Source organism: Triticum dicoccoides, chromosome 7B (genome assembly GCF_002162155.2).
Source record: "Triticum dicoccoides isolate Atlit2015 ecotype Zavitan chromosome 7B, WEW_v2.0, whole genome shotgun sequence".
In the NCBI taxonomy this organism is placed as follows: domain Eukaryota; kingdom Viridiplantae; phylum Streptophyta; class Magnoliopsida; order Poales; family Poaceae; genus Triticum; species Triticum dicoccoides.
The window spans coordinates 304,112,069-304,139,950 of NC_041393.1; the positions used below are offsets into that span (position 1 = coordinate 304,112,069).

The 27,882-nt window shown below is 43.5% G+C and overlaps 1 protein-coding gene across 1 annotated transcript; it reads left to right on the forward strand.

Moving 5' to 3' along the window:
- The first annotated feature begins 19,858 nt into the window (after positions 1-19,858).
- On the forward strand, positions 19,859-26,809 carry LOC119341340 (alpha-soluble NSF attachment protein-like). The gene is made up of 9 exons (XM_037613220.1): positions 19,859-20,141; positions 22,928-22,977; positions 23,072-23,144; positions 24,059-24,138; positions 24,224-24,375; positions 25,749-25,908; positions 25,988-26,035; positions 26,182-26,262; positions 26,461-26,809. The coding sequence occupies exons 1-9, from the start codon at positions 19,997-19,999 to the stop codon at positions 26,539-26,541; spliced, it is 870 nt and encodes a 289-aa protein (XP_037469117.1). The 5' UTR covers positions 19,859-19,996; the 3' UTR covers positions 26,542-26,809.
- Positions 26,810-27,882: the final 1,073 nt, after the last annotated feature.

Below are 27,882 nucleotides of genomic sequence, written 5' to 3' on the forward strand. Positions count from 1 at the left end.
TACAGCTTAGAACCGGGGCTCCAAAATCGTTTTGAGAAGCACGGAGCATATGAGATGTTCGAGGAGCTGAAAATGGTTTTCCAAGCTCATGCCCGGGTCGAGAGATATGAAGTCTCCGACAAGTTCTATAGTTGTAAGATGGAGGAAAACAGTTCTGTCAGTGAGCACATACTCAAAATGTCTAGGTTCCACAACTGCCTGTCCCAGCTGGAGATCAACCTCCCGGAAGAGGCGGTCATTGACAGAATCCTTCAGTCGCTCCCACCGAGCTACAAGAGCTTTGTGTTGAACTACAATATGCAGGGGATGGTGAAGACCATTCCTGAAGTATTCTCAATGCTGAAGTCAGCAAAGGTTGAAATCAAGAAAGAACATCAAGTGTTGATGGTTAATAAGACCACTAAGTTCAAGAAGGGTAAGGGTAAGAAGAACTTCAAGAAGGACGACAAAGATGTTGCCGCGCCCGGTAAGCCAGTTGCTGGGAAGAAGTCAAAGAATGGACCCAAGCCTGAGACTGAGTGCTTTTATTGCAAGGGGAAGGGTCACTGGAAGCGGAAACTGCCCCAAATACTTAGCGGACAAGAAGGCCGGCAACACTAAAGGTATATTTGATATACATGTAATTGATGTGTACCTTACCAGTACTCGTAGTAACTCCTGGGTATTTGATACCAGTGTCGTTGCTCACATTTATAACTCACAGCAGGAGCTGCGGAATAAGCGGAGACTGGCGAAGGACGAGGTGACGATGCGCGTCGGGAATGGTTCCAAGGTCGATGTGATCGCCGTCGGCACGCTACCTCTACATTTACCTACGGGATTAGTTTTAAACCTCAATAATTGTTATTTAGTGCCAAGTTTGAGCATGAACATTGTATCTGGATCTCGTTTAATACGAGATGGCTACGCATTGAAATCCGAGAATAATGGTTGTTCTATTTATATGAGAGATATGTTTTATGGTCATGCCCCGATGGTCAATGGTTTATTCTTAATGAATCTCGAACGTAATGTTACACATATTCATAGTGTGAATACCAAAAGATGTAAAGTTGATAACGATAGTCCCACATACTTGTGGCACTGCCGCCTTGGTCACATTGGTGTCAAGCGCATGAAGAAGCTCCATGCTGATGGACTTTTAGAGTCTCTAGATTATGAATCATTTGACACATGCGAACCATGCCTCATAGGAAAAATGACCAAGACCCCGTTCTCCGGAACAATGGAGCGAGCAACCAACTTATTGGAAATCATACATACTGATGTGTGTGGTCCAATGAGCGTTGAGGCTCGCGAAGGATATCGTTATGTTCTCACTCTCACTGATGACTTGAGTAGATATGGGTATGTCTACTTGATGAAACACAAGTCTGAGACCTTTGAAAAGTTTAAGGAATTTCAGAATGAAGTAGAGAATCAACATGACAGAAAGATAAAATTCTTACGATCGGATCGTGGAGGAGAATATTTAAGTCACGAATTTGGTACACACTTAAGAAAATGTGGAATCGTTTCACAACTCACGCCGCCTGGAACACCTCAGCGTAACGGTGTGTCCGAACGTCGTAATCGCACTCTATTGGATATGGTACGATCTATGATGTCTCTTACCGATTTACCGCTATCATTTTGGGGATACGCTTTAGAGACAGCTACATTCACTTTAAATAGGGCACCGTCTAAATCCGTTGAGACGGCACCGTATGAATTATGGTTTGGGAAGAAACCTAAGCTGTCGTTTCTAAAAGTTTGGGGATGCGATGCTTATGTCAAGAAACTTCAACCTGAAAAGCTCGAACCCAAGTCGGAAAAATGCGTCTTCATAGGATACCCTAAAGAAACCATTGGGTATACCTTCTACTTAAGATCCGAGGGCAAGATCTTTGTTGCCAAGAACGGATCCTTTCTGGAAAAAGAGTTTCTCTCGAAAGGAGTAAGTGGGAGGAAAGTAGAACTCGATGAAGTACTACCTCTTGAACCGGAAAGTAGTGCAGCTCAGGAAAACGTTCATGTGGTGCCTACACCGACAGAAGAGGAAATTAATGATGATGATCAAGGTACTTCTGATCAAGTTGCTACTAAACTTCGTAGGTCCACAAGGACACGTTCCACACCAGAGTGGTATGGCAACCCTGTCCTGGAAATCATGTTGTTAGACAATGGTGAACCTTCGAACTATGAAGAAGCGATGGCGGGCCCAGATTCCAACAAATGGCTAGAAGCCATGAAATCCGAGATAGAATCCATGTATGAAAACAAAGTATGGACTTTGACTGACTTGCCTGATGATCGGCGAGCGATAGAAAACAAATGGATCTTTAAGAAGAAGACGGACGCGGATGGTAATGTCACCATCTATAAAGCTCGACTTGTCGCTAAGGGTTATCGGCAAGTTCAAGGGATTGACTACGATGAGACTTTCTCTCCCGTAGTGAAGCTTAAGTCCGTCCGAATCATGTTAGCAATTGCCGCATACTATGATTATGAGATATGGTAGATGGACGTCAAAACGGCATTCCTTAACGGTTATCTTAAGGAAGAGCTGTATATGATGCAGCCGGAGGTTTTGTCGATCCTAAGAATGCTAACAAAGTGTGCAAGCTCCAGTGATCCATTTATGGGCTGGTGCAAGCATCTCGGAGTTGGAACATTCGCTTTGATGAGATGATCAAGGCGTTTGGGTTTATGCAGACTTATGGAGAAGCCTGCGTTTACAAGAAAGTGAGTGGGAGCTCTGTAGCATTTCTCATATTATATGTAGATGACATACTTTTGATGGGAAATGATATAGAATTCTTGGACAGCATTAAGGCCTACTTGAATAAGTGTTTTTCAATGAAGGACCTTGGAGAAGCTACATATATATTAAGCATCAAGATCTATAGGGATAGATCGAGACGCCTCATAGGTCTTTCAAAAAGCACATACCTTGATAAGATTTTGAAGAAGTTCAAAATGGATCAGTCCAAGAAAGGGTTCTTGCCTGTACTGCAAGGTGTGAGATTGAGCTCGGCTCAATGCCCGACCACGGCAAAAGATAAAGAAGAGATGAGAGTCATCCCCTATTCCTCAGCCATAGGATCTATTATGTATGCCATGCTGTGTACCAGACCTGATGTAAACCTTGCCGTAAGTTTGGTAGGAAGGTACCAAAGTAATCCCGGCAAGGAACACTGGACAGCGGTCAAGAATATCCTGAAGTACCTGAAAAGGACAAAGGACATGTTTCTCGTTTATGGAGGTGACGAAGAGCTCGTCGTAAAGGGTTACATCGACGCTAGCTTTGACACAGATCTGGATGACTCTAAGTCACAAACCGGATACGTGTATATGTTGAATGGTGGAGCAGTAAGCTGGTGCAGCTGCAAGCAGAGCGTCGTGGCGGGATCTAAGTGAAGCGTAGTACATGGCAGCCTCGGAGGCAGCGCATGAAGCAATTTGGGTGAAGGAGTTCATCACCGACCTAGGAGTCATACCCAATGCGTCGGGGCCGATCAAACTCTTCTGTGACAACACTGGAGCTATTGCCCTTGCCAAGGAGCCCAGGTTTCACAAGAAGACCAGGCACATCAAGCGTCGCTTCAACTCCATCCGTGAAAATGTTCAACATGGAGACATAGATATTTGCAAAGTACATACGGATCTGAATGTCGCAGATACGTTGACTAAACCTCTCTCGCGAGCAAAACATGATCAACACCAGAACTCTATGGGTGTTCAATTCATCACAATGTAACTAGATTATTGACTCTAGTGCAAGTGGGAGACTGTTGGAAATATGCCTTAGAGGCAATAATAAAAGCATTATTATTATATTTCCTTGTTCATGATAATTGTCTTTTATTCATGCTATAATTGTATTATCCGGAAATCGTAATACACGTGTGAATACATAGACCACAATACGTCCCTAGTAAGCCTCTAGTTGACTAGCTCGTTGGTCAACAGATAGTCATGGTTTCCTGACTATGGACATTAGATGTCGTTGACAACGGGATCACATCATTAGGAGAATGATGTGATGGACAAGACCCATTCCTAAGCATAGCACAAGATCGTGTAGTTCGTTTTGCTAGAGCTTTTCCAATGTCAAGTATCTCTTCCTTAGACCATGAGATCGTGTAACTCCCGGATACCGTAGGAGTGCTTTGGGTGTACCAAACGTCACAACGTAACTGGGTGACTATAAAGGTGCACTACAGGTATCTCCGAAAGTGTCTGTTGGGTTGACACGGATCGAGACTGGGATTTATCACTCCGTATGACGGAGAGGTATCACTGGGCCCACTCGGTAGTGCATCATCATAATGAGCTCAGAGTGACCAAGTGTCTGGTCACGGGATCATGCATTACGGTATGAGTAAAGTGACTTGCCGGTAACGAGACTGAACGAGGTATTGGGATACCGACGATCGAGTCTCGGGCAAGTAACATACCGACTGACAAAGGGAATAGTATACGGGGTTGATTGAATCCTCGACATCGTGGTTCATCCGATGACATCATCGAGGAGCATGTGGGAGCCAACATGGGTATCCAGATCCCACTGTTGGTTATTGACCGGAGAGCCGTCTCGGTCATGTTTGCGTGTCTCCCGAACCCATAGGGCCTACACACTTAAGGTTCGGTGACGCTAGGGTTATTAGGAAGACTTGTATGTGATCACCGAATGTTGTTCGGAGTCCCGGATGAGATCCGGACGTCATGATGAGTTCCGGAATGGTCCGGAGGTAAAGATTTATATATGGGAAGTTGTCATGCGGACACCGGAAAGTTTCGGGGGCATATCGGTATTGTACCGGGGCCACCGGAAGGGTTCCGGGGGTCCACCGGGAGGGCCCACCCCTCTCGGAGGGCCTCATGGGCCGCATGGGGCAGGGAACCAGCCCCTCGAGGGCTGGGCGCGCCCCCCCTGGGCCCATGCGCCTAGGGTTGGGGGGGAACCCTAAAGGGGGCGCACCCCCTTTGCTTGGGGGGCAAGCCCCCTCCCTGGCCGCCGCCCCCCCTCTAGATCTCATCTAGAGGGGGCCGGCCCCCTTCCCCCTTCCCCTACAAATAGAGGGTCGAGGGGAGGGCTGAACACCTGATCCAAGGTGTAGCCCCTCCCCTCCCCAACACCTCTCCTCCTCCGTTGAGCGCTTGGCGAAGCCCTGTCGGAGTACTGCCTCTCCACCATCATCACGCCGTCGTGCTACTGCTGGAGCCTTCTTCCTCAACCTCTCCTTCCCCCTTGCTGGATCAAGAAGGAGGAGACATCGTCCGTACCGTACGTGTGTTGAACGCGGAGGTGCTGTCCGTTCAGCACTTGGTCATCGGTGATTTGAATCACGGCGAGTACGACTCCATCATCACCGTTCCCTTGAACGCTTCCGCACGCGATCTACAAGTGGTATGTAGATGCAATCTCTCTCCCATGACTCGTTGCTTAGATGAACTCATAGATGGATCTTGGTGAAACCGTAGGAAAAATTTTAATTTTCTGCAACGTTCCCCAACAGAAAGGATGATGGAGACTATGATTCCCCCACAAGTCGGGATGAGACTTCGGACTTTACAAAAAAAGGAAAAAAAAAGAGAAAGGCCAAAAAAAGAGAAAGGCCAAAGAAAAAAGGGAAGAAAAAGAAAAAAAAGGAAAAAAAGAAAAAGAAAAATAATAATAATGAAATGAGAGAAAGAGAGAGAAGGGACAATGCTACTATCTCTTTTTCCACACTTGTGCTTTAAATTAGCACCATGATCTTCATGATAGAGAGTCTCCTATGTTGTCACTCTCATATACTAGTGGGAATTTTTCATTATAGAACTTGGCTTGTATATTCCAATGATGGGCTTCCTCAAAATGCCCTAGGTCTTCGTGAGCAAGCAAGTTGGATGCACACCCACTTAGTTTCTTTTAGTGAGCTTTCATATATTTATAGCTCTAGTGCATCCGTTGCATGGCAATGCCTACTCACTCACATTGATATATATTAATGGGCATACCCATAGCCAGTTGATACGCCTAGTTGATGTGAGACTATCTTCTCCTTTTTGTCTTCTCCACAACCACCATTCTATTCCACATATAGTGCTATGCCCATGGCTCACGCTCATGTATTGCGTGAAAGTTGAAAAGGTTTGAGATTACAAAAGTGTGAAACAATTGCTTGGCTTGTCATCAGGATTGTGCATGATTAAATACTTTGTGTGATGAAGATAGAGCAACAGCCAGACTATATGATTTTGTAGGGATAACTTTCTTTGGCCATGTTATTTTGAGAAGACATGATTACTTTGATTAGTATGCTTGAAGTATCACCATTTCTTATGTCAATATAAACTTTTATTTTGAATCATTTGGATCTGAACATTCATGCCACAATGAAGAAAATTACATTGAGAATTATGCTATGTAGCATTCCACATCAAAAATTCTGTTTTTATCATTTACCTACTCGAGGACGAGCAGGAATTAAGCTTGGGGATGCTTGATACGTCTCCAACGTATCTATAATTTTTTATTGTTCCATGCTATTATATTACCCCTTTTGGATGTTTATGGGCTTTATTTTACACATTTATATCATTTTTGGGACTAACATATTAACCGGAGGCCCAACCCATATTGTTGTTTTCTTGCATGTTTCGGTATTTCGAAGAAAAGGAATATCAAACGGAGTCCAAATGGAATGAAACCTTCGGAAAAGTTATTTTTGGAACAGAATCAATCTCAGGAACTTGGAGTGCAAGCCAGGGGATCATCGAGGAGGCCACGAGACAGGGGGGCGCGCCCACCCCCCTGGGCGCGCCTACCCTCTCGTGGGCCCCTTGAGGCTCCCCCGACCGACTTCTTTCGCCTATATAAGCCTACGTACCCTAAAAACATTGAAAACAAAGATAGATCGGGAGCTCCGCCGCCGCAAGCCTCTGTAGCCACCAAAAACCTCTCGGGAGCTTGTTTCGGCACCCTGCCGGAGGGGGAACCCATCACCGGTGGCCATCTTCATCATCCCGGTGCTATCCATGATGAGGAGGGAGTAGTTCACCCTCGGGGCTGAGGGTATGTACCAGTAGCTATGTGTTTGATCTCTCTCTCTCTCTCTTGTTCTCTCTATGGCACGATCTTGATGTATCGCGAGCTTTGCTATTATAGTTGGATCTTATGATGTTTCTCCCTCCTCTACTCTCTTGTGATGAATTGAGTTTTCCTCTCGAAGTTGTCTTATCGGATTGAGTCTTCAATGATTTGAGAACACTTGATGTATGTCTTGCCGTGCTTATCTGTTGTGACAATGGGATTTCACGTGCCACTTGATGTAGGTTTTGGTGACCAACTTGCGGGTTCCGCCCATGAACTTATGCATAGGGGTTGGCACACGTTTTCGTCTTGACTCTCCGATAGAAACTTTGGGGCACTCTTTGAAGTACTTTGTGTTGGTTGAATAGATGAATCTGAGAGTGTGTGATGCATATCGTATAATCATGCCCACAGATACTTGAGGTGACAATGGAGTATCTAGGTGACATTAGGGTTTTGGTTGATTTGTGTCTTAAGGTGTTATTCTAGTATGAACTCTTTAATAGATTGATCCGAAAGAATAACTTGGAGGTGGTTTCGTACCCTACCATAATCTCTTCGTTTGTTCTCCGCTATTAGTGGCTTTGGAATGAATCTTTGTTGCATATTGAGGGATTGTTATATGATCTATCTATGTTATAATTGTTGAGAGAACTTGCACTAGTGAAAGTATGAACCCTATGCCTTGTTTCCTATCATTGCAATACCGTTTATGCTCACTTTTATCATTAGTTACCTTGCTGTTTTTATTATTTCAGATTACAAAAACCTTTATCTACTATCCATATTGCACTTGTATCACCATATCTTCACCGAACTAGTGCACCTATACAATTTACCATTGTATTGGGTGTGTTCTGGACAAAAGAGACTCTTTGTTATTTGGTTGCAGGTTTGTTTGAGAGAGACCATCTTCATCCTACGCCTCCCATGGATTGATAAACCTTAGGTCATCCACTTGAGGGAAATTTGCTACTGTCCTACAAACATGTGCACTTGCAGGCTCAACAACGTCTACAAGAAGAAGGTTGTGCAGTAGACATCAACGGCTCATTCTCATAGCTATGCTCTCCAATTTTCCCCTCCCAAATTTAAGTCGAGCGACTCAGATAGCAGGACTAGTCCAGACTAGTCTCTCGACCGCTCGACTCATCGAATTAGCCTACACGAGATTCGCAGTCGACACCACAGTTGCGACTCATAGACTAGTCCATCGACTAGTCTCGACTAGTCCTTCAACTCGTAATCAGGGGGGGCATCCCGCAGGCCGCCCCTGTTGACTCCGTCCCTGTTGCTATCCCAAGTCACAATTCATTGTGCTCTATTTATCCTGTGATGTTCAATTCGATTATAATGTCATTGGATGGTCTGCCTTTTTGTGCACTTGGCGTGTGTTAGGTCAAAGCGTTGTACGAGTTGTTCAAGAAATCAGTAATGTTGTGGTACATGCCTGGTCGATTAACAAGGTTAGTGGATAAACACCCATCTCTTTGTTAAAAAGGACAGACCCAATGCATAGAAGCTCCCGCACAAGGTAAACACACATCGCCTTATTAAAGTAAAGAATATGTATTGTGTTGTTCTCAGGTGCATGTTTGTCTATATGATGGGTAATGAATAATATGAGTTGTTATGCTTGTATTTTGACATGGTGCAGGACTTTCAGCTAGCGTTTTCCAGGACCAGTAAGACTGAGAGTTTGTTTGTTGATTGTGTAAGTCCACATTGCACATGTTTACCCACATATGCTCTTTGTATTATACAATGAAAATGTCTCTTGTTTTTTTGCTTATTTTTATATTCTAATGTAATCACTATGGAGTTAGTCTGACTCGTTTTTGGCATATTACTGGACTTTGGAGATAAAGAACACACCGTTTGACATTCTTTAGGGATCATAAGTGATCTATGGCAAAGACATCTGCCTAATTGTAGAATCGTGCAGATACCGATACTGGAAGGGCTTTGAGGCCGCGATTAAGTTGGTTTGGTTTTACTTTCTGCATTATATTTCCCATTTTCATTAGAGGATTTCACTCCTATTACACCTATTTTTTTAGCATGGCCTTTGATCTACTACGTTTCATGTAGTAAATAATGTTTCCGGCCAAAACGTCACTCCTGCAGACTTCTAATTAGAAGCTTGGAACATAGAAATAAGATTTACCCTTTAATAACTTGGTAGATGTCAACTCATTTGGAAGCTACCTTCAGGCATACCATAGAGATGAGGTACTCTGGTTGTTTCTTATCGAGTTGGTGTTAATGCACGATTAAGGTGAGGATGATGCATGTAGTTCTTAATGTAGCGGCTGAAGAATTGTACGTGGAGCTTCTTAAATGTGTAGTGTTCTAACTCAGGGAAGTTTTAGTAGGACCTATACTCAGATTGCTTTTATATTTTGTGCTTATGTTTTATTATAGCTAGGACCAAACAATTATAGTGTTTATTAAGCAATTTCCTTCTGATTTTGTTGTTTTTGAAAATTTAGTATGTTCAACCTGATGCTGGCTAGCACACAGACCATTATGATGGATCAAGTATTGGATTGAGAAATTTGTGCCATGTTGACCATGTCTCCCAAATATGTGCAACGTTCGTCAAAATAAAATGTATGGCAATATTGTTCTTTTTGAAATAAAATAGAAGGATGAAATGCTTTTATAACCTTCCTATATTTTTTGAAATTACTACCGTTCTCTTGGAAAAATGGACGGGCGCAGCAACGCGCGCCATCAAGGATCTAGTTGATCTTAAGCCCCGAGAGGTGCTCGAATGCTGATAAAATCAGTTTCAAATTTCTTGCTTTCTCGAGGTCATGATCCATGAAGAGAATCGTATCATCGGCATATTGAAGTATAGAGAGACCACCATCAGCTAGATGATTTACTACCCCATCAATTTGGCCATCAACCTTGGCACGCTCAATCATGACCGCTAGCATATCTGCCACTATATTGAATAGCATGGGCGATACCGAGTCACCTTGTCGCAAATCCTTTGTTTGGAAATAGTGTCCAACATCATCATTGACCTTAATGGCAACACTACCTCCAGAAATGAAGATATGGATCATAGCGCGCCACTTTGCAAAAAATCCTTTCATTCTGAGAGTTCATTGAAGAAAAGACCACTTGACTTTGTCATAAACCTTTTCAAAGTCAATTTTGAGTACCTACCACCCCATTTAACTTTTTTCGGTGTAATTCATGGACTATTTCATGAAGGATAACAACTCCATCTAGGATGTGTCTGCCTTGCATAAAAGTTGTCTGTGAAGGTTGAACCACACGTTCAGCAACCAAATTTAGCCTAATAGTCGCAACCTTCGTGAATATTTTAAAACTAACATTAAGGAGGCAAATAGGTCTATATTGTTGTATCCATTCAACCTCATTAACCTTAGGTAATAAATTAATCTCATCGAAGTTTAAGCGAAACAATTCTAGTTGGCCGGCATGTAGGTCGGTAAACAAAAGTAGGAGATCCGGTTTGATGACTTCCCAGAATTTCTGATAGAACTCAGCGGGAAAACCATCCGGACCCGAGGCTTTGTTATGCTCCATTAGGAAAACCGCCTTTCTAACTTCCTCCTCGAAGTATGGGGCTGTTAGAAGGTTGTTTTCCTCATTAGAGACCTGAGGGATGTACTCAGCAGGAAAACCATCCGGACCCGAGGCTTTGTTATGCTCCATTAGGAAAACCGCCTTTCTAACTTCCTCCTCGAAGTATGGGGCTGTTAAAAGGTTGTTTTCCTCATTAGAGACCTGAGGGATGCCATCTGTTCGGGCCTCATCCATTGAGAAGTTTCCTTCCTCTTGAGCTCCGAACAAATTTTTATAATAATTAGTGATATAAGATTTAAGTTGCTCATGCCCCTCAATCACTCCCTCATCCTGTTGTAGGGAATGAATATTTTTCTTCCGGTATCTGCCATTGGCGACTCCATGGAAATATCTAGTATTCGAATCGCCTTTCAGGATAAATTCAGAGTTAGAATATTGGTACCATTTGAGTTCCTCTTCACGCAACATGTTAGCTATCTGTGCATTTGAATGATTCTTGATCTCAATTTAATGCTCAGATAGAGGTCTAACCTCTGCCAAAGCTTCTAATTCATCAATGATAGACGAAAGACGAAACTTCTCCTTTTTGAGAATACCCACCATATGCCTGGCCCAACCACCAAGGAATTTACGTAATGCACACATTTTGTTATTCCATTTCTGTATTGGGGTAGGCCCGACGAATGATTTCTCCCACACCTCCTTGACCATGTCATGGAAGACATCCCAAAGTAACCACCCAAAATCGAACTTGAACTTGCGTCTATGTTGTGGTCTGGCAACCAAGTAGTTAGAAGAATGGGTGCGTGGTCTGATATAGCCTCGGTACGAGGTAGAGCACGAACAAAAACCATAGGAAATTTTGATTCCCGGTCGATATTCATTAAAACGCGATCTAGTTTCTCATATGTCGATTCCGGAAGACTGTTCGCCCATGTGAATTGTCTTCCAATCATAGAAACCTCTCGCAAATCTAGACTGTCGATGACATGATCGAAAAGGAAAGGCCAATGATTATCGAACCTATCGCGGCTTTTCTCATTTGGAATCGAAGCAAGTTGAAATCCCCACCTATAAGAATGGGATAGGGATTATCTTTTGCCAGATTAACCAATTCATGGAGAAAATCGACCTTGAACTCATCCTGGGTTGCCCCATACACGACAACGACGGTCCATGTGAAGTTGTCAGCCTTTGATAGAGGCGAGGGTGTCCCGATCTTTCGATGAGATGATAACTATCGATTTGGTGGAGTCGACTTTGACGATCCGACTACAAACATGCACGACGTTGCGCCTTAGCAATCGCTAAACCAATTTCAAGAGGTTATTGACCACGCCGGAGCACAATCAACCTGACCACGAAGGTCTATTCCTGCAAGCAATCGAAGAACAAGCAAGAATATGATAAAAGTAATCTGAATATTGCGAGTATATATGAAGTGTTGGTAAAGGTGGGGATCCGTAAGCGGTCTTGGTCTGGTCGTTAGACACAAACAAAGTACACGAAGTTGCAATGGCTAACTTTTAACTAAACAAATCCCTAAAGAAAAAGCTACTAGATTGATCTACTTATATAGGAGCAAGGGGTGGCGGCCAAGGAGGTGGGAGGACGTCCCAAGGCAGCCTAAAACTAACCCTAGGTCGTACAAGGCCAATGGGCCCAAGTGGAAGTGACGTAACACCTTTAGACTTGTAGTTTGACTCGGATTCTGCTGCAGTGTCAGATTGTTTCGTTCATAACTCAACGCTCTGGATGGATTTTAAGGTGATTCCAATTGGGTTGGAAAAAGCATGAAATCTACTTTCCAACAAAAAAAGAATCGCCCAATTTGGAGTCCAGATGAAAGAGTTCTTGCCGTTTTGAATCAGGTGTGTCTGTGCAGTCTGAATCTGAGTCCAAAACGTGAGAGACTTGGACTATATCTTCTATTGGGCCAAAAGTAACGTGAGAGAACTTATTGAACAACAAGTAAACATCTCTTTATCCCTTATCTTCATATGTGGATTGTACAAATGTCCCATACACCTCACAAATATACATGTATGCAATATATTTGGTCATATCCAAGGTAGTCATGTCCTCATCAGCCTCCCCTTCTTGAAAACAAAGCCGTCCTCGGCGTTGCTTAATCTGAAATGTGGCTAACAAAAGAGACAAGGTGTACATGTTGTATATGTATATGTCATCCATTTTTACTTTCCTTGATTTTTGCACATACGACACATGTATACATGAGTAACTTTCATAGATCATAAAATATAAAGCCAAAATATTATCATAAGTAGAAGGCATGAAAATATTGCAACTCAGTTTGCACATATAAGTGAAGCTCTTATTCATATCAAAAGATTGACAATATTCATCATTAAACCATCCCAACATTGGTAAATAAACCTTACGTGCATCAAATTTACATGCTATAACATGCTTAAATAAGAAAACATGCAATAAGTCATTTGACACAGAATGATCACCAAGATTAGAGGTCATATCAAAATGATTAAACATTTGCACAATTGTTTTAAAATTTATTTGATCCAAATCTGATTTATTTCCTGATTCACATGGTTCTTTGACATCAATAGTTAATTCAATGGACGCACTCAAAATTGTTGGTATTTCAGTTGTTTGATCACATGACCTATTCATGATAGTAATATGATTCTCTAAAATAGGTGGCATGCTCAAATCAACAGGTAACTCAACACATGATGTATTTAAGTTAATTAGGCATGCATCATTCTCATGTGAAATTATATCATCAATATCTTTACTGTTACCTTGTCGCAAAGATGTAGCTGATGTAGGTATGGACAATGGCAATATACCATACACTTGAGATGATGTTGCACTCACAATCTAAGGTGTGGCTTCTCTAGAAGGTGCAACGATGAAGGAATCAACCGATGGTAGTGAGCATGAATTGGAATAGTAATTGTTGTAGTCACCCAATGCATCCTCCTGTAACTGTCTCTCAAAGGTACAAGCACAAACATACATACCAGTAATGCAACGAGGAATATACTGAAATCTTGCCTGAATATCATGGTTCAAACCACCAAAAAATCTATCATCCTTAGATTCTTCTATGTCATAATGATGCATATAAGATTTGAACTCTTGGTAGTAAGCATGAACAGTATTGTTGCCTTGTTTAAATTGTTTAAATTTGCGAAGCAATTCACGACGATAATAAGGAGGGGAAAATTGTTGTCTCATTACATCTTTCAAATCTTTCCAAGTTGTGGGTTGGTTATCAATGTTTTTCTTACAATGCACACTCCACCAAACAGAAGCAAAACTAGTAAATGCTCTAGTGTCAGCTCGTACTCGCTCAAGTTCAGAAAAGTCATGGTGACTAAAAACTTGTTCTAGTTCAAGCACCCAAGCGAGATAAATAGTGGGATTAAATCTACCATCAAATGACGGTAAAGAGATAACCTGACCATGTGCTTGTGTGTGTTGTCCCAACTCTCGTGATGGTGAAGATGTGTCCATCGTCCAAGAACATCTATCTCCGGAACCTGTCATGATTAGTAGAAACAAGAAACAAAATTCAAGAATAATGTTCCAATGAACTACTAGGATGTGGTTGTGAAGTGCTCACAGTAAAGCAAATATCAATATCTTACAAGTTCTTACCATGCGGCAGGTGGTGACAGGCAACCAGCGGTGTCAAGTAACTCTGAAGATTGTGTAAAGCGATTGCCAGGGGAACGTACGTATACACGGTGTAGAAATATGTGGAGCTGGGTTGGCTATATATGGTAGCAATTTTTTTTAGCAATAATCAATTGAAAGATGCAATGTTGAATAAACGCTCAACGACGGTACTGTGCTGGTCCTAGGCTAGACCGAACTAGAGACGCGAGCCTAGAACACTAATGAGGTCACGGCATAGCACAACTAGCATCAATGAAGGATACTAAGTAGCTCTGGACAGCAAGATATAAGTGAAGATCACAACGGCAGTGAAGATAATGATGAAAAACAACTGCCAAGCAGGATATACAACAACTCTCTCCAACTTTGCTCTTGAAAAGTTTGAGCCATTTTTTCTGATAAACTTTCAAATAATGCTATTAACTCAAGCTTTCCAATGCAAAAATAATCACTCAATTCCGAATTGATATGAGGAGTCAAAGAATTCTAAAACTGGCCTGAAAAATTGGAACAAGCTGTGTTCACGAACTTCGGAAGGCAAAAAGACCATTTTAGAAGCCGATTTTGCTTCTATAACTATTTAGATGCGGCTTGTCGCTATTTAATTTAAGTACTCACGAAGCCCAAACGGACTTCGTATGAGGAAGATACACCTGTTTTACTAAATAGTGCGCAAAACAGATTCCAATCCGAATTCAGGTACGAGATTGATTCTAGATAGATCTGAATTTTTTTTTCTTCTCTCTTTTTTTTCTCACACTTTTTTCTTTTTCTTCTCTCCTTTTCTTTTTCTTCTTTCCTTTTTTCTTTTTTTCTCTATCTTTTTTTCTCCCTCTTTCCAAGACAAACTAGATAAGATGCAGATTGGATCAGGCGAAGATGTGAATGACCTCAACTATGATTATGACAATGAACAGTGCATAGCACGTGGTGGAAATTGATGGATGGGATGGTGGACAGCGAAAGGGATAATGATGCAGCGGCGGCGTGACTAATGTGAACAAAACTCGAAACTCTAAAGGAACTAGACACTAAGACCAGCAACTCGACACGACGATGCAACCGATAATTCAATAATGCAAACAATAAAAAGAAAATTGCAAAGACTTGGACTGGCTAGGACAAAGGATGAATAGATCTAACTTTTTTGTGGCTTTTTCTTGGACAATAGGTAAGAAAATAAATCGAATCTAGGGATAACTGGAAAATCTCACCGAGCAACCTAAAAACTGATACCACTTGATAGAGGCGAGGGTGTCCTGATCTTTCCATGAGATGATAACTATCGATTTGGTGGAGTCGACTTTGACGATCCGACTCAAACGTGCACGATGTTGTGCCTTAGCAATCGCTAAACCAACTTCAAGAGGTTATTGACCACGCCGGAGCACAATCAACCTGACCACGAAGGTTTATTCCTTCAAGCAATCGAAGAACAAGCAAGAATATGATAAAAGTAATCTGAATATTGCGAGTATATATGAAGTATTGGTAAAGGTGGGGATCCGTAAGCGGTCTTGGTCTGGTCGTTAGACACAAACAAAGTACACGAAGTTGCAATGGCTAACTTTTAACTAAACAAATCCCCAAAGAAAAAGCTATTAGATGGATCTACTTATATAGGAGCAAGGGGTGGCGGCCAAGGAGGTGGGAGGACGTCCCAAGGAAGCCTAAAACTAACCCTAGGTCGTACAAGGCCAATGGGCCCAAGTGGAGGTGACGTAACACCTTTGAACTTGTAGTTTGACTCGGATTCTGCTGCAGTGTCAGATTGTTTCGTTCATAACTCAACGCTCCAGACAGATTTTAAGGTGATTCCAATTGGGTTGGAAAGATCATGAAATCTACTTTCCAACAAAAAAAGAATCACCCAATTTGGAGTCTGGGTGAAAGAGTTCTTGGAGTTTTGAATCAGGTGTGTCTGTGCAGTCTGAATCTGAGTCCAGAACGTGAGAGACTTGGGCTCTATCTTCTATTGGTCCAAAAGTGACGTGAGAGAACTTATTGAACAACAAGTAAACATCTCTTTCTCCCTTGTCTTCATATGTGGATTGTACAAATGTCCCATGCACCTCACAAATATACATGTATGCAATATATTTGGTCATATCCAAGGTAGTCATGTCCTCATCAGCCTTGTTGCGAATATGGAGTTTAACGTGAAACTCACCATTCGAACTAGCCAAAACATCCATAGTCCTTGTATTTACGCCAAGTAAAATTCCCCCACAACGACCTCTTGGTGGTTGCGAAACCCAAGTAAAGTCTATCCCGCCAAAAAGACGGTTAAGCAGACTTATTGAGAAATCACGTCTCCCTGTTTCAGAGATAGCCAAAAAATCTAGATTGTATTCCCTATTACATTCCACAATGAATAAATGTTTAGCCAGGTCACGAAGACCTCTGCTATTAAAAAATATTCCATTCATGAGGAAACAATAGGAGATTTAGAACACTTTGCCCTCTTATGGGACTTACTATCTTTTTTCGAACGTGCGGTCTTTGATTTACGTCCAGATGATGTAAGCTCAATCAATGAACTAAGCCCGGGTTCATCTAGACCCACATCCGAAATCGCCCCTACTAAATGAGAGAGTAGCTGACCATCTGATGTGGCATGCAACTCCTTGTCATCAGTATGGGAGACATAAGACTGGCTAGAAACACGTGGAGTAACTTTTAATCGGTCATATTCCAAATGTTTCAAAGCGTTAGTCGAAATAGAAATCTCCTTCTGATTCTTTCCAATACTAACACCCACATTATTCAACTTAGAAACGATGGCGGTATCGAAAAAGGCTAAAAAGGATTTGGATGACGACGCAATACCTTGATTGTCGAGGTTGTGTGCTGCTTTACGCCGCATAGCCTTGGCTAAGGAGTCCTCATCTGTGTCCGTAGAACCATCTTCGGCAATCATATGCCGACAACTTCGGCGTGTAGGAGTCAACCCCAATTGTGGTCGTGGCGCCGGCTCTGCTGCCGAAGGAGGGGATGATGGTGAAGTAGCAACCCCCTCCCCGACAGTCTCAACCGTCGGCTCTAGCGACGAGGCCGCCGTCAGAAGCGTGTTAGGGACCGGCGTCACCTCGGATGATGGTTGTTGCGAGTGCGTGGGTGCTGACGGAGGGGATGATGGTGGTGTAGAAATCCCCTCTCCAACAGCAACCGTCGAAGACATGAATGTTGGTGTCGTAGCGGTCAGTGTAGAAGGGGTCGTCGTCGTCGACGACGATGAAGCGGCTCTGCACTGCTCCAGCAGCTCCTGAACAGGAATGGTCGGGTCGGGGACACAGCCTCCCAGGTCCGGACCTTCCAAACCATCTGCCGTGTCCGCCACCTGGACGTTTGTTGGCTGGGCGGGTGCAACCTGCGTGCTGCCCAGCTAGTCGGTTGGCTGGAGTGGCATCAACCCGAGCGGATGCATGTGGGACGGCTGGGTGTTGCCCAACTACTCGGTCGGCTGGAATGGCACCGGGCGTAGTGCATGCATGTGAGATGGATGGACATGCACGTCCTTTGTACTCCCTGTGTTCCTAAATATAAGTCTTTGTAGAGATTACACTATGGACTACATACGGAGCAGAATGAGTGAATCTATACTCTAAAATGCATCTATATACATCCGTATATGGTTCATAGTGGAATCTCTACAAAGACTTATATTTAGGAATGGAGGGAGTATTACCCATCATCTCATACTGCATGGTTGGCATCCGTCCAGTTGCATGTATGTGTGTCCGATCCTTCGTGTCCTCTCGCGGCTGAGACGCCATCGGGTAGCCCGACCACAAGGCCTTCATACGCCGACATAGATAGGCCCATGTAAAATCATGCAATATGGGCCCATCCCTTGACTCAGCATGATTTTGAGTCGGCGTTGATCGCGTCTTTGTTAATCCCGCCGATCTGGACAGGATCGCCACTGGGCATGGCAGAGACGCCGCAACAGCCACGAAGGAGCGGACTTCGCTGACAGCAGGAGTTGAAGACATCGCTGGCAGGGGGGGCATTGACGATGAGGTCGCTGTCGAGTTGGAGGAAACTGTCGGCTCACAGGAAGGAGACGACAAACGCACAGTTGATGCAGATGAATCAGGATAGCCCGACCACAAGGCCTTCATACGCCGACGTAGATAGGCCCATGTAAAATCATGCAATATGGGCCCACCCATTGACTCAGCAGCATTTTGAATAGGCGTTGATCGCGTCCCCGTCAATCCCGCGATCTGGGCGACAGAACCAGCGCTGGAGAGCCACCGCGAACCACTGCGGGCACGTGCTTGGCCGCAGCCAAGAATGGCCCAACACGAGCGGCGGCGTGATCCGGCGCGATGGTAGGGGGCCTCTCCATGCGCCCATCCGAGGAGCTCGTGACACCCTCAAGCGAGATGCCGAGGATGGAGTACTCCGGCGTGACGGTGCAGTCGTCGTTGATCCAATCGGTGGTGCATCCCTTGATTGATCCTTTGTCCCATCTTATATGACATCGATCTGAACCCTTCAAGACATCAACTCCATACCCGCGTGGCCTGAGGTAGTCTCCGACGGCGAGGATGACCGTCTCTCCCAGAACCGCGATGCCGGGGTTGGAAACCCGACATCCTCCCAAAATTCGCGCACGATCTCGGCCTCCGTCTTCCTTCTCGGGCGAACCATCGGGGTCCACTATATATGTCTCATCATCGGCTAGCACATCCATCGCCATCCTGATCCCAACGGCCGGCCCGCCCTCGTCATCGGAAGATCCATAATCCGAGCAGAGGCATGAGAACCGAGATCCACTGGAACCCCCTGGCTTGGAGGACGACGCCGGTGAGGGCAGGGTAGGCCGGATCGCCAGCGTTAGGCGGCGACTGCGAGTCGCCATTCCACCTCGAGCAGCGTGGGTTAGCGATCTGGAGGTCCACCTATTTATGGTCATGAAGACTTACACGGGGGATCACTGGATCATTGGGCAAGCGTACCATGATGTCAAGTTCGTGTTGGTGGAGAATGTGTATCTCGATGCTCGTCCCCACATCAAGCATCTATGCCTGGCGAATCCTCCCAAACCGGGGCAACAAAAAATAAGGTTTGATCTCCTTCATTCTTGATCATAACCGGGAAGTTAAATCCATTTTTCATTTCAAGGTGACCCTCAACCATCATATATTGATGGATTAGAACCTGCAACATTCAGAATTTCACGACTTGCAAAACAAGGGATGATCTAAACAAAGTTAAAGAGGAATAAAATTAGATCATAGTTTGTTGGCCATATCTATGCATGCGAAGGCTTATGAAATCATCAATTATTACAAAACATAATTTCTTTCGCCTGAAATACTCTCCACGCACAAGAAAGAATTGATTGTTCTTCATCCAAGTTTGCCCCAGTTCAACAAATGCATCTTCCCCGTGTGTGGCCACACCTCGGGCACACTAGGTTCAATGGCCGAGCTAGAAAAACCCGCTTGAAAAAACCGAAGTTTTTTTTGGAGACAATGAATTAAAAAACCCGAAGTAAACCGCCCCCTCGCGGCTCCTAGGCAAGCCCACTACAGGCCCGCGTGCCGCGTTTCCTTTTTTTGTTTGCGGGGTCGCGTGCTGCGTTTCCGATCCCCTTCCTCCTCTCCCTTCGTTTTCTGCTCCTCCCCCGCAACAAATCTTGGTCGCTTCGCCGCCGGCACAAGCGATCGGAGCAGCGGCCCGTCGGCAGCGATGGGGGACCACGAGGCTCGCGGTGACGACACGGAGAGGAAGGCGGATAAGAAGCTCTCCGGCTGGGGGCTCTTCGGCTCCAAGTACGAGGACGCCGCCGACCTATACGATAAGGCCGCCAACTTTTTCAAGCTCTCGAAGAACTGTGAGTTCACGACGCCTCCGTTCTTTCCCATTCCTACCGCGCCGTCCCCGATCGGCGGATTCTTTTGCCCCAAATTTCGCTACGCTTTCTTCCCTCTACACGGGCAAGATCTGCCGCTCGATCTGGGCAGGATCCTGGCCGGCGACCCGCTGGGGTTAAAATGAGATTTTTGGGCTGTGGATCTATTATTGTGCCGCGTATTCTGGTGTTATTTTTAGTCAGTAAACCGTGTTTAGATTATTGACGCCCAATTCTCTTGTGCCGATCTCGAGTTTGAGGGGAGGGAGCTGTTTGATAGTTTCGCTTGAGGAGGCTACTGAATTGATTGTGCGGTGCGGTTTGGTTTGATTTCCAACTCTTTTTATAAGGTTCCATGAGCGGGATCTGGTGGACTTATCCCACATGTATATACATATGTTGGCGCTCTCTTTCTAGTTCAGATCAGGTTCTTAGTTGTCTACTTTTACTAGCTAAATACCGTGCGTTGCTGCGGGATGAAACAATATCGAAGAGTGGTGGCGTGTGAAAGATTGTCCTTGGCCATGGTGGCTGTGACGATGTTGGTGCCTGCCCGCTCTTGCCCGGATAAGGGTGGCGAGGTGAGAGGTCAGGTTGGGTTTTAGATCCGATCCTGGGGTTGTCGCTCGAACCAACCACCCAGGTCTCCTTGTGCTCTGTCACATGCCAACAGCGGATGGGGACGCTAGAGTGTCATGCCGCCTGCTGATTGATGGGTAATAAGCGTTGTTGCGCGACCTAGCACGGCCACCGGTGCAGGCAGCCGGGGCGTCAGCATAGTCATCGTGGGGGAGCCACCTTTGTTTCTGTGGTCGATGAGGTACCTGTGTCCGGTTAATGAGCAATTAGTGCATAGCTGTCGGAGCCGACCATAAAGTTGTAGAGGGAGATGTGGTGGCAGCGTAGAAGCCCTAGCGTAGAAACCCTTGCTGCTGCCTGATCTATTGATTATTTAGATGGAAAGCCTAATTCCGTTATACGTAGACAAATCGGTTGACATACTTGGGTACGAGAGAAAAACAACAATGGGTGAAGTTATTCCCTCCATTTTGGATTATAGGGCCGGCGAGCCATGAAGCAGCTCCCCTTTTTATTACTCCCTCCGATCCATAATATGTTGCAACCTTAGTTTAAAACTACAACACTGATTATGGGTCGAAGGGACCTTAGTTTAAAACTGCGACATTTATTATGGATCAGAGGGAGTATTAGACTGCTGGAAAGAAATCCCTATTTAAGCAGACCCAATTAACTGTCTGGCTAATTAATGGCTAATTAATGGCTCGGTTTCCAAATACTAGATTCGTCGCAGAACATCTTAAACGGACCTAATTAACTGTACATCTAATTAACTGTCTAGCTAATAAATTGCATTAATGGCTTGTTTTCAAAATTGATTCGGCGTTCAGTTTCCAGATTGTTTTCGCATTAATGACTGCAGGGGACGAAACGAACGACTTACAAACTCCCCTTAAATAGTAGAGATTCCGACTAGGGTTGCAAGTTCTGTTGTCGTGTGTCTATATAGGTCTGGTTGGCTTAGTTGTGTCATTGCAAAGCATTGGGGCTTAGTTACCGGATTCAGGGGAATGGGCTTCAAATCCAGATCGGGGTTTGAGACCCCTCCTGTTTGCATCCGTTTGCTCTTGAAGTGACGATTCATACCATGATTTGTGAATCAGAAAAGTTGAATCCCAGACTCCAACTAAACAGTTTCCAAGTGTATCTCTGAAGCTCAGCCCTTTTGCTTGGCCCAATGTACTGCCGTGCTTCGCTGTGGTCACCCAGCCGCAGGCGCGTTCAGGGAGAAAAGAATAGGCAATTTGCTGGGAGGAGCTGAGGGGCAACCCAAGCCCGTCCCCGCGGGTAAACCTGCACCAGCACTAACAGCACACTACGCAATATCAATTTAGACTTTGGATTAGGCTAGGTTAGGTTTTTTGGGGGCCTTTGGGCTCGGTTGCTAGGGGTTCAGGTGTTTTTTGGGCATGCCTGCTCGGGCAGCTGGAAATTTCCAGTTAGATGGGCAGGAGCTAGGGTTTAAGGTTCCCACTAGTCAGATTTAGACGGGTAAGGCGGGTAACACTGTCCCATCCCCGTCCATGTCCCATCCGCTGGGTAATACATTTGGCCCATCCCTGTCTCGTAATAGAATAATTACCCGAGGGGACACAGGTAACGGGTAGTTGCAGTCAAGCATGGATGCGGTGGTAGGTTGCAGTCAAGCAGGGATGCCGTGGTAGGTTGCAGTCAAGCATGGGTGCGGTGGTAGGTTACAGTCAAGCATGGATGCGGTGGTAGGTTGCAGTCAAGCATGGATGCAGTGGTAAGTTGCAACTCTACAGATGTTGAGTAGCAGCGGCTGGAGTAAGCAGGATGTGAGGCAGCTGGATGAGGGTCACGATTAGGCCCTAGGGTTGTTGGTGGGCTAGAATATTCTCTGCTGTTTCCAGAGTATTATACTCCACTAAAGAAGAGTATTTATGTATCGATATACATACTGGTGGCGAATATCGAATCGAATATAGTGTGTTTGCGAACCATTGCTCTGATTCGCGAAACAGAGATGTATACCCCCTAGCGAACCAGATTCATACGAGGTAGTAACTTGCGAAGCATGAACCCAGCGAATCACTAATTGAGTAACTATGCTATGCATTGGAGTATGACTACTGCCCTTGATCTGCATTTCCGAGTTTGTTTAATGGCTTAGTGTCTAAGCACACATCCCCTTATTCTATCGATGTTGCTACCAACTTGGTTTGCAGGGAACAGAGCTGCATCTGTGTATATCAAGATTGCTAATTGCCATATGAAGGTTGGTTTGGTTATCTGAGTTATCAGTTTTGTCATCTTGATCAATGGTGCAATTTCAGTGAGATGCTTATGTTGCTTATTACCATGCCTGACAGGGTGATAGTAAGCATGAAGCTGCCTCAGCTTATGTGGAAGCTGCAAACTGCTACAAAAAATTCTCACCTCAGGGTATTTCTTTCTACAATTTACCGCGCATGATACATATCCTTCGCCTTTAAACATTCTTCGATTCTGTACTTTTTTTCCTTACCTCATGTCATCACAACCAGCGTGATCCAATTTTGCTGCACTTCTTCTGATTTAGTAACAACTCTCTTCCATTAAACTGGATCAGCTTTGGACCAGTTATTTATACTTTTACCAGTTACCACCATTCTCAAAACCATTGAAAGGAAGTTCTATCTAACCTCAGTCAACTTGATTAACTACAAAAATAAACAAGGGAATGAATCGTGCCAACTGCTAAGGACATAAAGTACTTAGTGATTTTATGCAAACTTAGCTGTTTATCCAGTCCCAGTCATTGTCCTAATTGTATTTGATGATATCGTGGTATCAGCTGGCTGCTGATACTGTGTATAGACCGGTATTACAAGTAATATCGACCGATATCCCGGTCACATCCTTTTTTGGGTGGCCTGACCGATATGCGTCTGATATATGATATTTTGAACTTCTCCCAATGAATTTATAATTCATCAAAGCAAATGTTTGTTAGAAGGAGTACAGTCTTTGAGAGCTTTGTAGTATTGAACATAACTTATCATCAGTGTGCTGAACTGTGTAATTTGGAGTTAGGGGAATCTTACTAGTTTTAGTAGAAAAAACTTTTACACCTCATGAAAAGGTACGACCATCCTAAGGAGCTTCCAACTAACCAAGCCACTGGTATACCAAACCGAGCCAAAGCATTGCATCTCTAAGATCGGAATCTTGAAAACATTTGGAACTAGGGAAATATAAATTTCATTTTTGTTGCATATATCATTCATTATGTGTGCTGTTTAATGTTCCCTGTAATTTCTTTTATTCTTATTCCACCTTTCTCATTTAGCTCCTACAAATGTTTCCATTTTATGCAGAAGCTGCGCAAGCGCTAGACCAGGCTGTTAATCTTTTTCTGGAAATTGGTAGATTGAGCATGGCTGCAAGATACTGCAAGGTAAATCTTTCCTTCAATTCAATCTTTATCATTGCATGAAGACTTATTTCAACAGGAGAGAGATCTCATTTTTGTGCATTTTCAGGACATTGGTGAGATTTATCAGCAAGAACAGGATTTGGAGAAGGCTTCAGATTACCTAGAAAGGGCCGCTGATCTTTTCGACAGTGAAGGACAGACATCTCAATCAAACACCATTAAGCAGAAAGTTGCAGAAATTGCTGCGCAGTTGGAACAGTAAGACTACTTTCATGTGCTGTTAGCTCGATACACGTCAGAACCTGGGACAATTGGTTTCAGAGTTCAAAGTCATGAGCTTCTGCAATAGTCTTGCAGATTTGCCCAGAAATTTATGCTTCTTGAATTAGCATCCTTCTCAAATTTATGCTTCATGAGCATGTCTTTTTTGTTCTAGCCTTCTAGGTTGTGGGTGTTATTAATCTATCTGGTATCCTCATTTGTTTACTTCTGTTATGATACTCTGGGGCGCCTATATATATTTTTTACGTCCCGCAAATTTGTTCTTACACCGGAAGTCAAAGGAGAATGTAAGAAAATGTATATCCTTATAAAAATATTTGATGCAACTTAAAAATTACAAACGAAGAAACATAGCATAAAACATGCATTACAATTTACATTTTGTGGTTTTGTGACTTATCTTAGTTTGCTTATGCCAATTTTTTCCGTAGTGAATCGATATGAACATAGCTATTTGTATACCAAACGTAAATTCTTAATGAAATGGCATAAGAAAACCTCGGGTGCAAAATGACTTATTCTGCACCCTGGGTGGTGAATACATTACTATATGCCTTTGCCACCTGGGGGCTATACCACCCCTCTAGCTTCCGTTTGATCTGGTTTTGAGATCCATGTAGCATCTTTTAGGTTTGCCATTGATTAATTTTTCATTTGTCTAATTGCACCAAGATGAGTTCATTCACTGAGTAGTAACAAAATGCAATGTTGATTATGTGTATACGCATCGATCCATTTTGGGGGGATCTTATTTGAGTTCATGGGGAATTTTTTTTAGGGAATCTAAGTCTTACTCACGAACCAACTTTTTTGTATTATTATAGAAACTTATGAAGTTATATCATTTTTGTACATCTGTGTTGAGTTAAATTAGATGGTTTAAGTATTAATGATTTTGAGATTTTGATACCCATAGTCTGACACATGCTCTGCTTGAATATATTAGTGTGATCATTAGCATGCTTCATTAATTGAATCCCGATAGAGAAAAGACGATAGCATAGTGGTCGCACAGATCACGAGGTATGCATTTAACGGAGATAAAATGGGGCGGCATAGCCATCAGGTGTTAAAAAACCCATGTTGATATATATATGTGTGTGGAAGTTAGCTATCCACGTGCCAGAACCATGAGTTGGTTTTGAGATCTTATGGGTTTCAGCTCTAGCCTACCCCAACTTGTTTGGGACTTAAGTATATCCAACAAATATTTGTAGATTGTAAATATATTACTAGTGTTTTTTTTTCAAACGACAGCTTCCATAGAGACCTGAGTGAGTATGTATTTAACTCGTACTGTGTCACTACAACATTCAATGCTATCTCTCATGCCAATTTCTATGTTTTAGGTACCCAAAGGCAACTGAGATTTTTGAAGAAATTGCTCGTCAATCAATTAACAACAATCTGCTGAAGTATAGTGTCAGAGGCATCCTCCTTAATGCAGGGATCTGCCAACTATGTAGAGCTGATGCTGTTGCTATACAAAATTCGTTGGAGAGATACCAGGTGTATATTGCTCTGTTGAAATCTCAACCAGTTATTTTCTGCCATTGCTTTATTTCTAAAGTTGTTTTACCATTTGCAGGAAATCGATCCGACTTTCTCAGGAACTCGTGAATACAAACTTTTAGCTGTATGATACAACATTTATTTTCCTTTCCGTTGCAACACTTGTCCCTTTTGATCATTGCATTTCCTGGCTTTAATAGTAAAAATTGTATCCATTGGTTATCATGAAGTATAGTGATAGTTATCTAGGATTTTGGGTTTTTATTGTAGGATCTTGCTGCATCAATGGACGATGGAGATGTTGCCAAATTTACTGATGCCATCAAGGAATTTGACGGCATGACACGCCTGGTATGTTGTAGTGTAGTCTGGTTTTTAGTCTTACCCATTGGTGTGTCATTTATATGGCAAAGGCATGCTGCAAGTTTGTTCTCTGTAACCATGTAAAAATAAACAACTCATATGCCATTCATTCGACTGAAACTACAACTTATATCATGGTAAGGTGTGTAGTTGTGTATGTTTGGAGTGACTGCATTTGTTGTTCAGGATCCTTGGAAAACGACACTGCTGCTGAGGGCAAAGAATGAGCTGAAGAAACAAGAGGATGATGAGGATGATCTAACCTAAGCCTTATTGTAAAAACTCTTTGATGCTTCAACATGGTGTGATTTATGCCTCTATTTCGTCTTGGAGGTACATATAATGGGCATAATGAAGATCCACCTTTTGGTTGTATAGAACTTCATTTTGAAGTACCATATCGGGTGTCGTGTGTCATTTGTTCTTGTCATGACTTGGTTTTCCGTCCGAATGAAAATACCATAGCACGCTGTTGCTGGTATCCTTCTGTAACATGTTCTATTTCACCCTCATTAATGACTTTGCTATTTTCCAATGATTGCTGTCTGTGTAACGCACATGCATCTCTGACACTAGGAATGTAAACGGCATCTACCGAAAACGTAAACTGTTTGGTTAGTCAAGTGTAATGTTAGGACATCTCCAACCCGCAAAACAGATTCACCGTCTGTCTGCGAACATGGAACCCTGTCCATCAAACGTTCTCTTCGTTTTTTTTTCCTGTACAGTTTGTCCATAAATAACGTGCAAGTAACAAGTTCAACGTTACTAGAGTCCAACAATCTGTCCATAAATAACATGCGACAAGTTCAATGTTTCTAGAGTCCAACAATGCATCAGTATGTGCAAATGTTGGTAATCAAGATGTGCCTCAACAATGCATAAACTTGAATGGCCCCCCCTCGTTCTGTGGAATAACAAGGCAGCGTGTGGTAGCTATACAACGTGATGATTATCAAGTTGCAACAATGAGTGAATGAATAAATTGACCAACTTGTAGAGCAAGAAGCAAAACTTAGGATCTTTATTGACACGCTCATTGGCAACCTCTCCACTTGTGCAATTGCGCTGCAATACTTCACGATAGAGTTTGAGATGATGTACCAACGATGGGTTAGCGAATTAACATCGCAATAGCGAATTAACATCACAATCATGGATCACGTGCAAGTTGTAAAGCGCGAAGTGCTTTTGCTTAGGAAACCAAAACACCCCCTTGCTTCATGCTTACAAAGTGCATACTTTTCACCAACCTCACATCACACAACACAACAACTAATGCCCCCTCACGGAGTACCCCACCATCGTTCTTGCTCAGAAGAAACAACGAAAAACAAAAAACAAAAAACAAGCCCAATGGCATTTGTGTGAACACTTGCCAAACGTGGTGTCCGGCTTGGACGGTGTCGGCAGGGGGCAGAGGATACCTGGTTGTGGGCGGATCCTGGTTGGACAACGTCGTAGTCGAAGGCGGGCAAGCACGTGAGGGCGAGGGGGTGTCCGGGTAGGCTTGGGCGGCGGCCGTAGTGTTAGAGTGACGACATCGGGCTAGGAGGATGCAGTTACAGAGCAAGGGGAAAGGGACAGAATGGGAAAAAGTGATTCGGG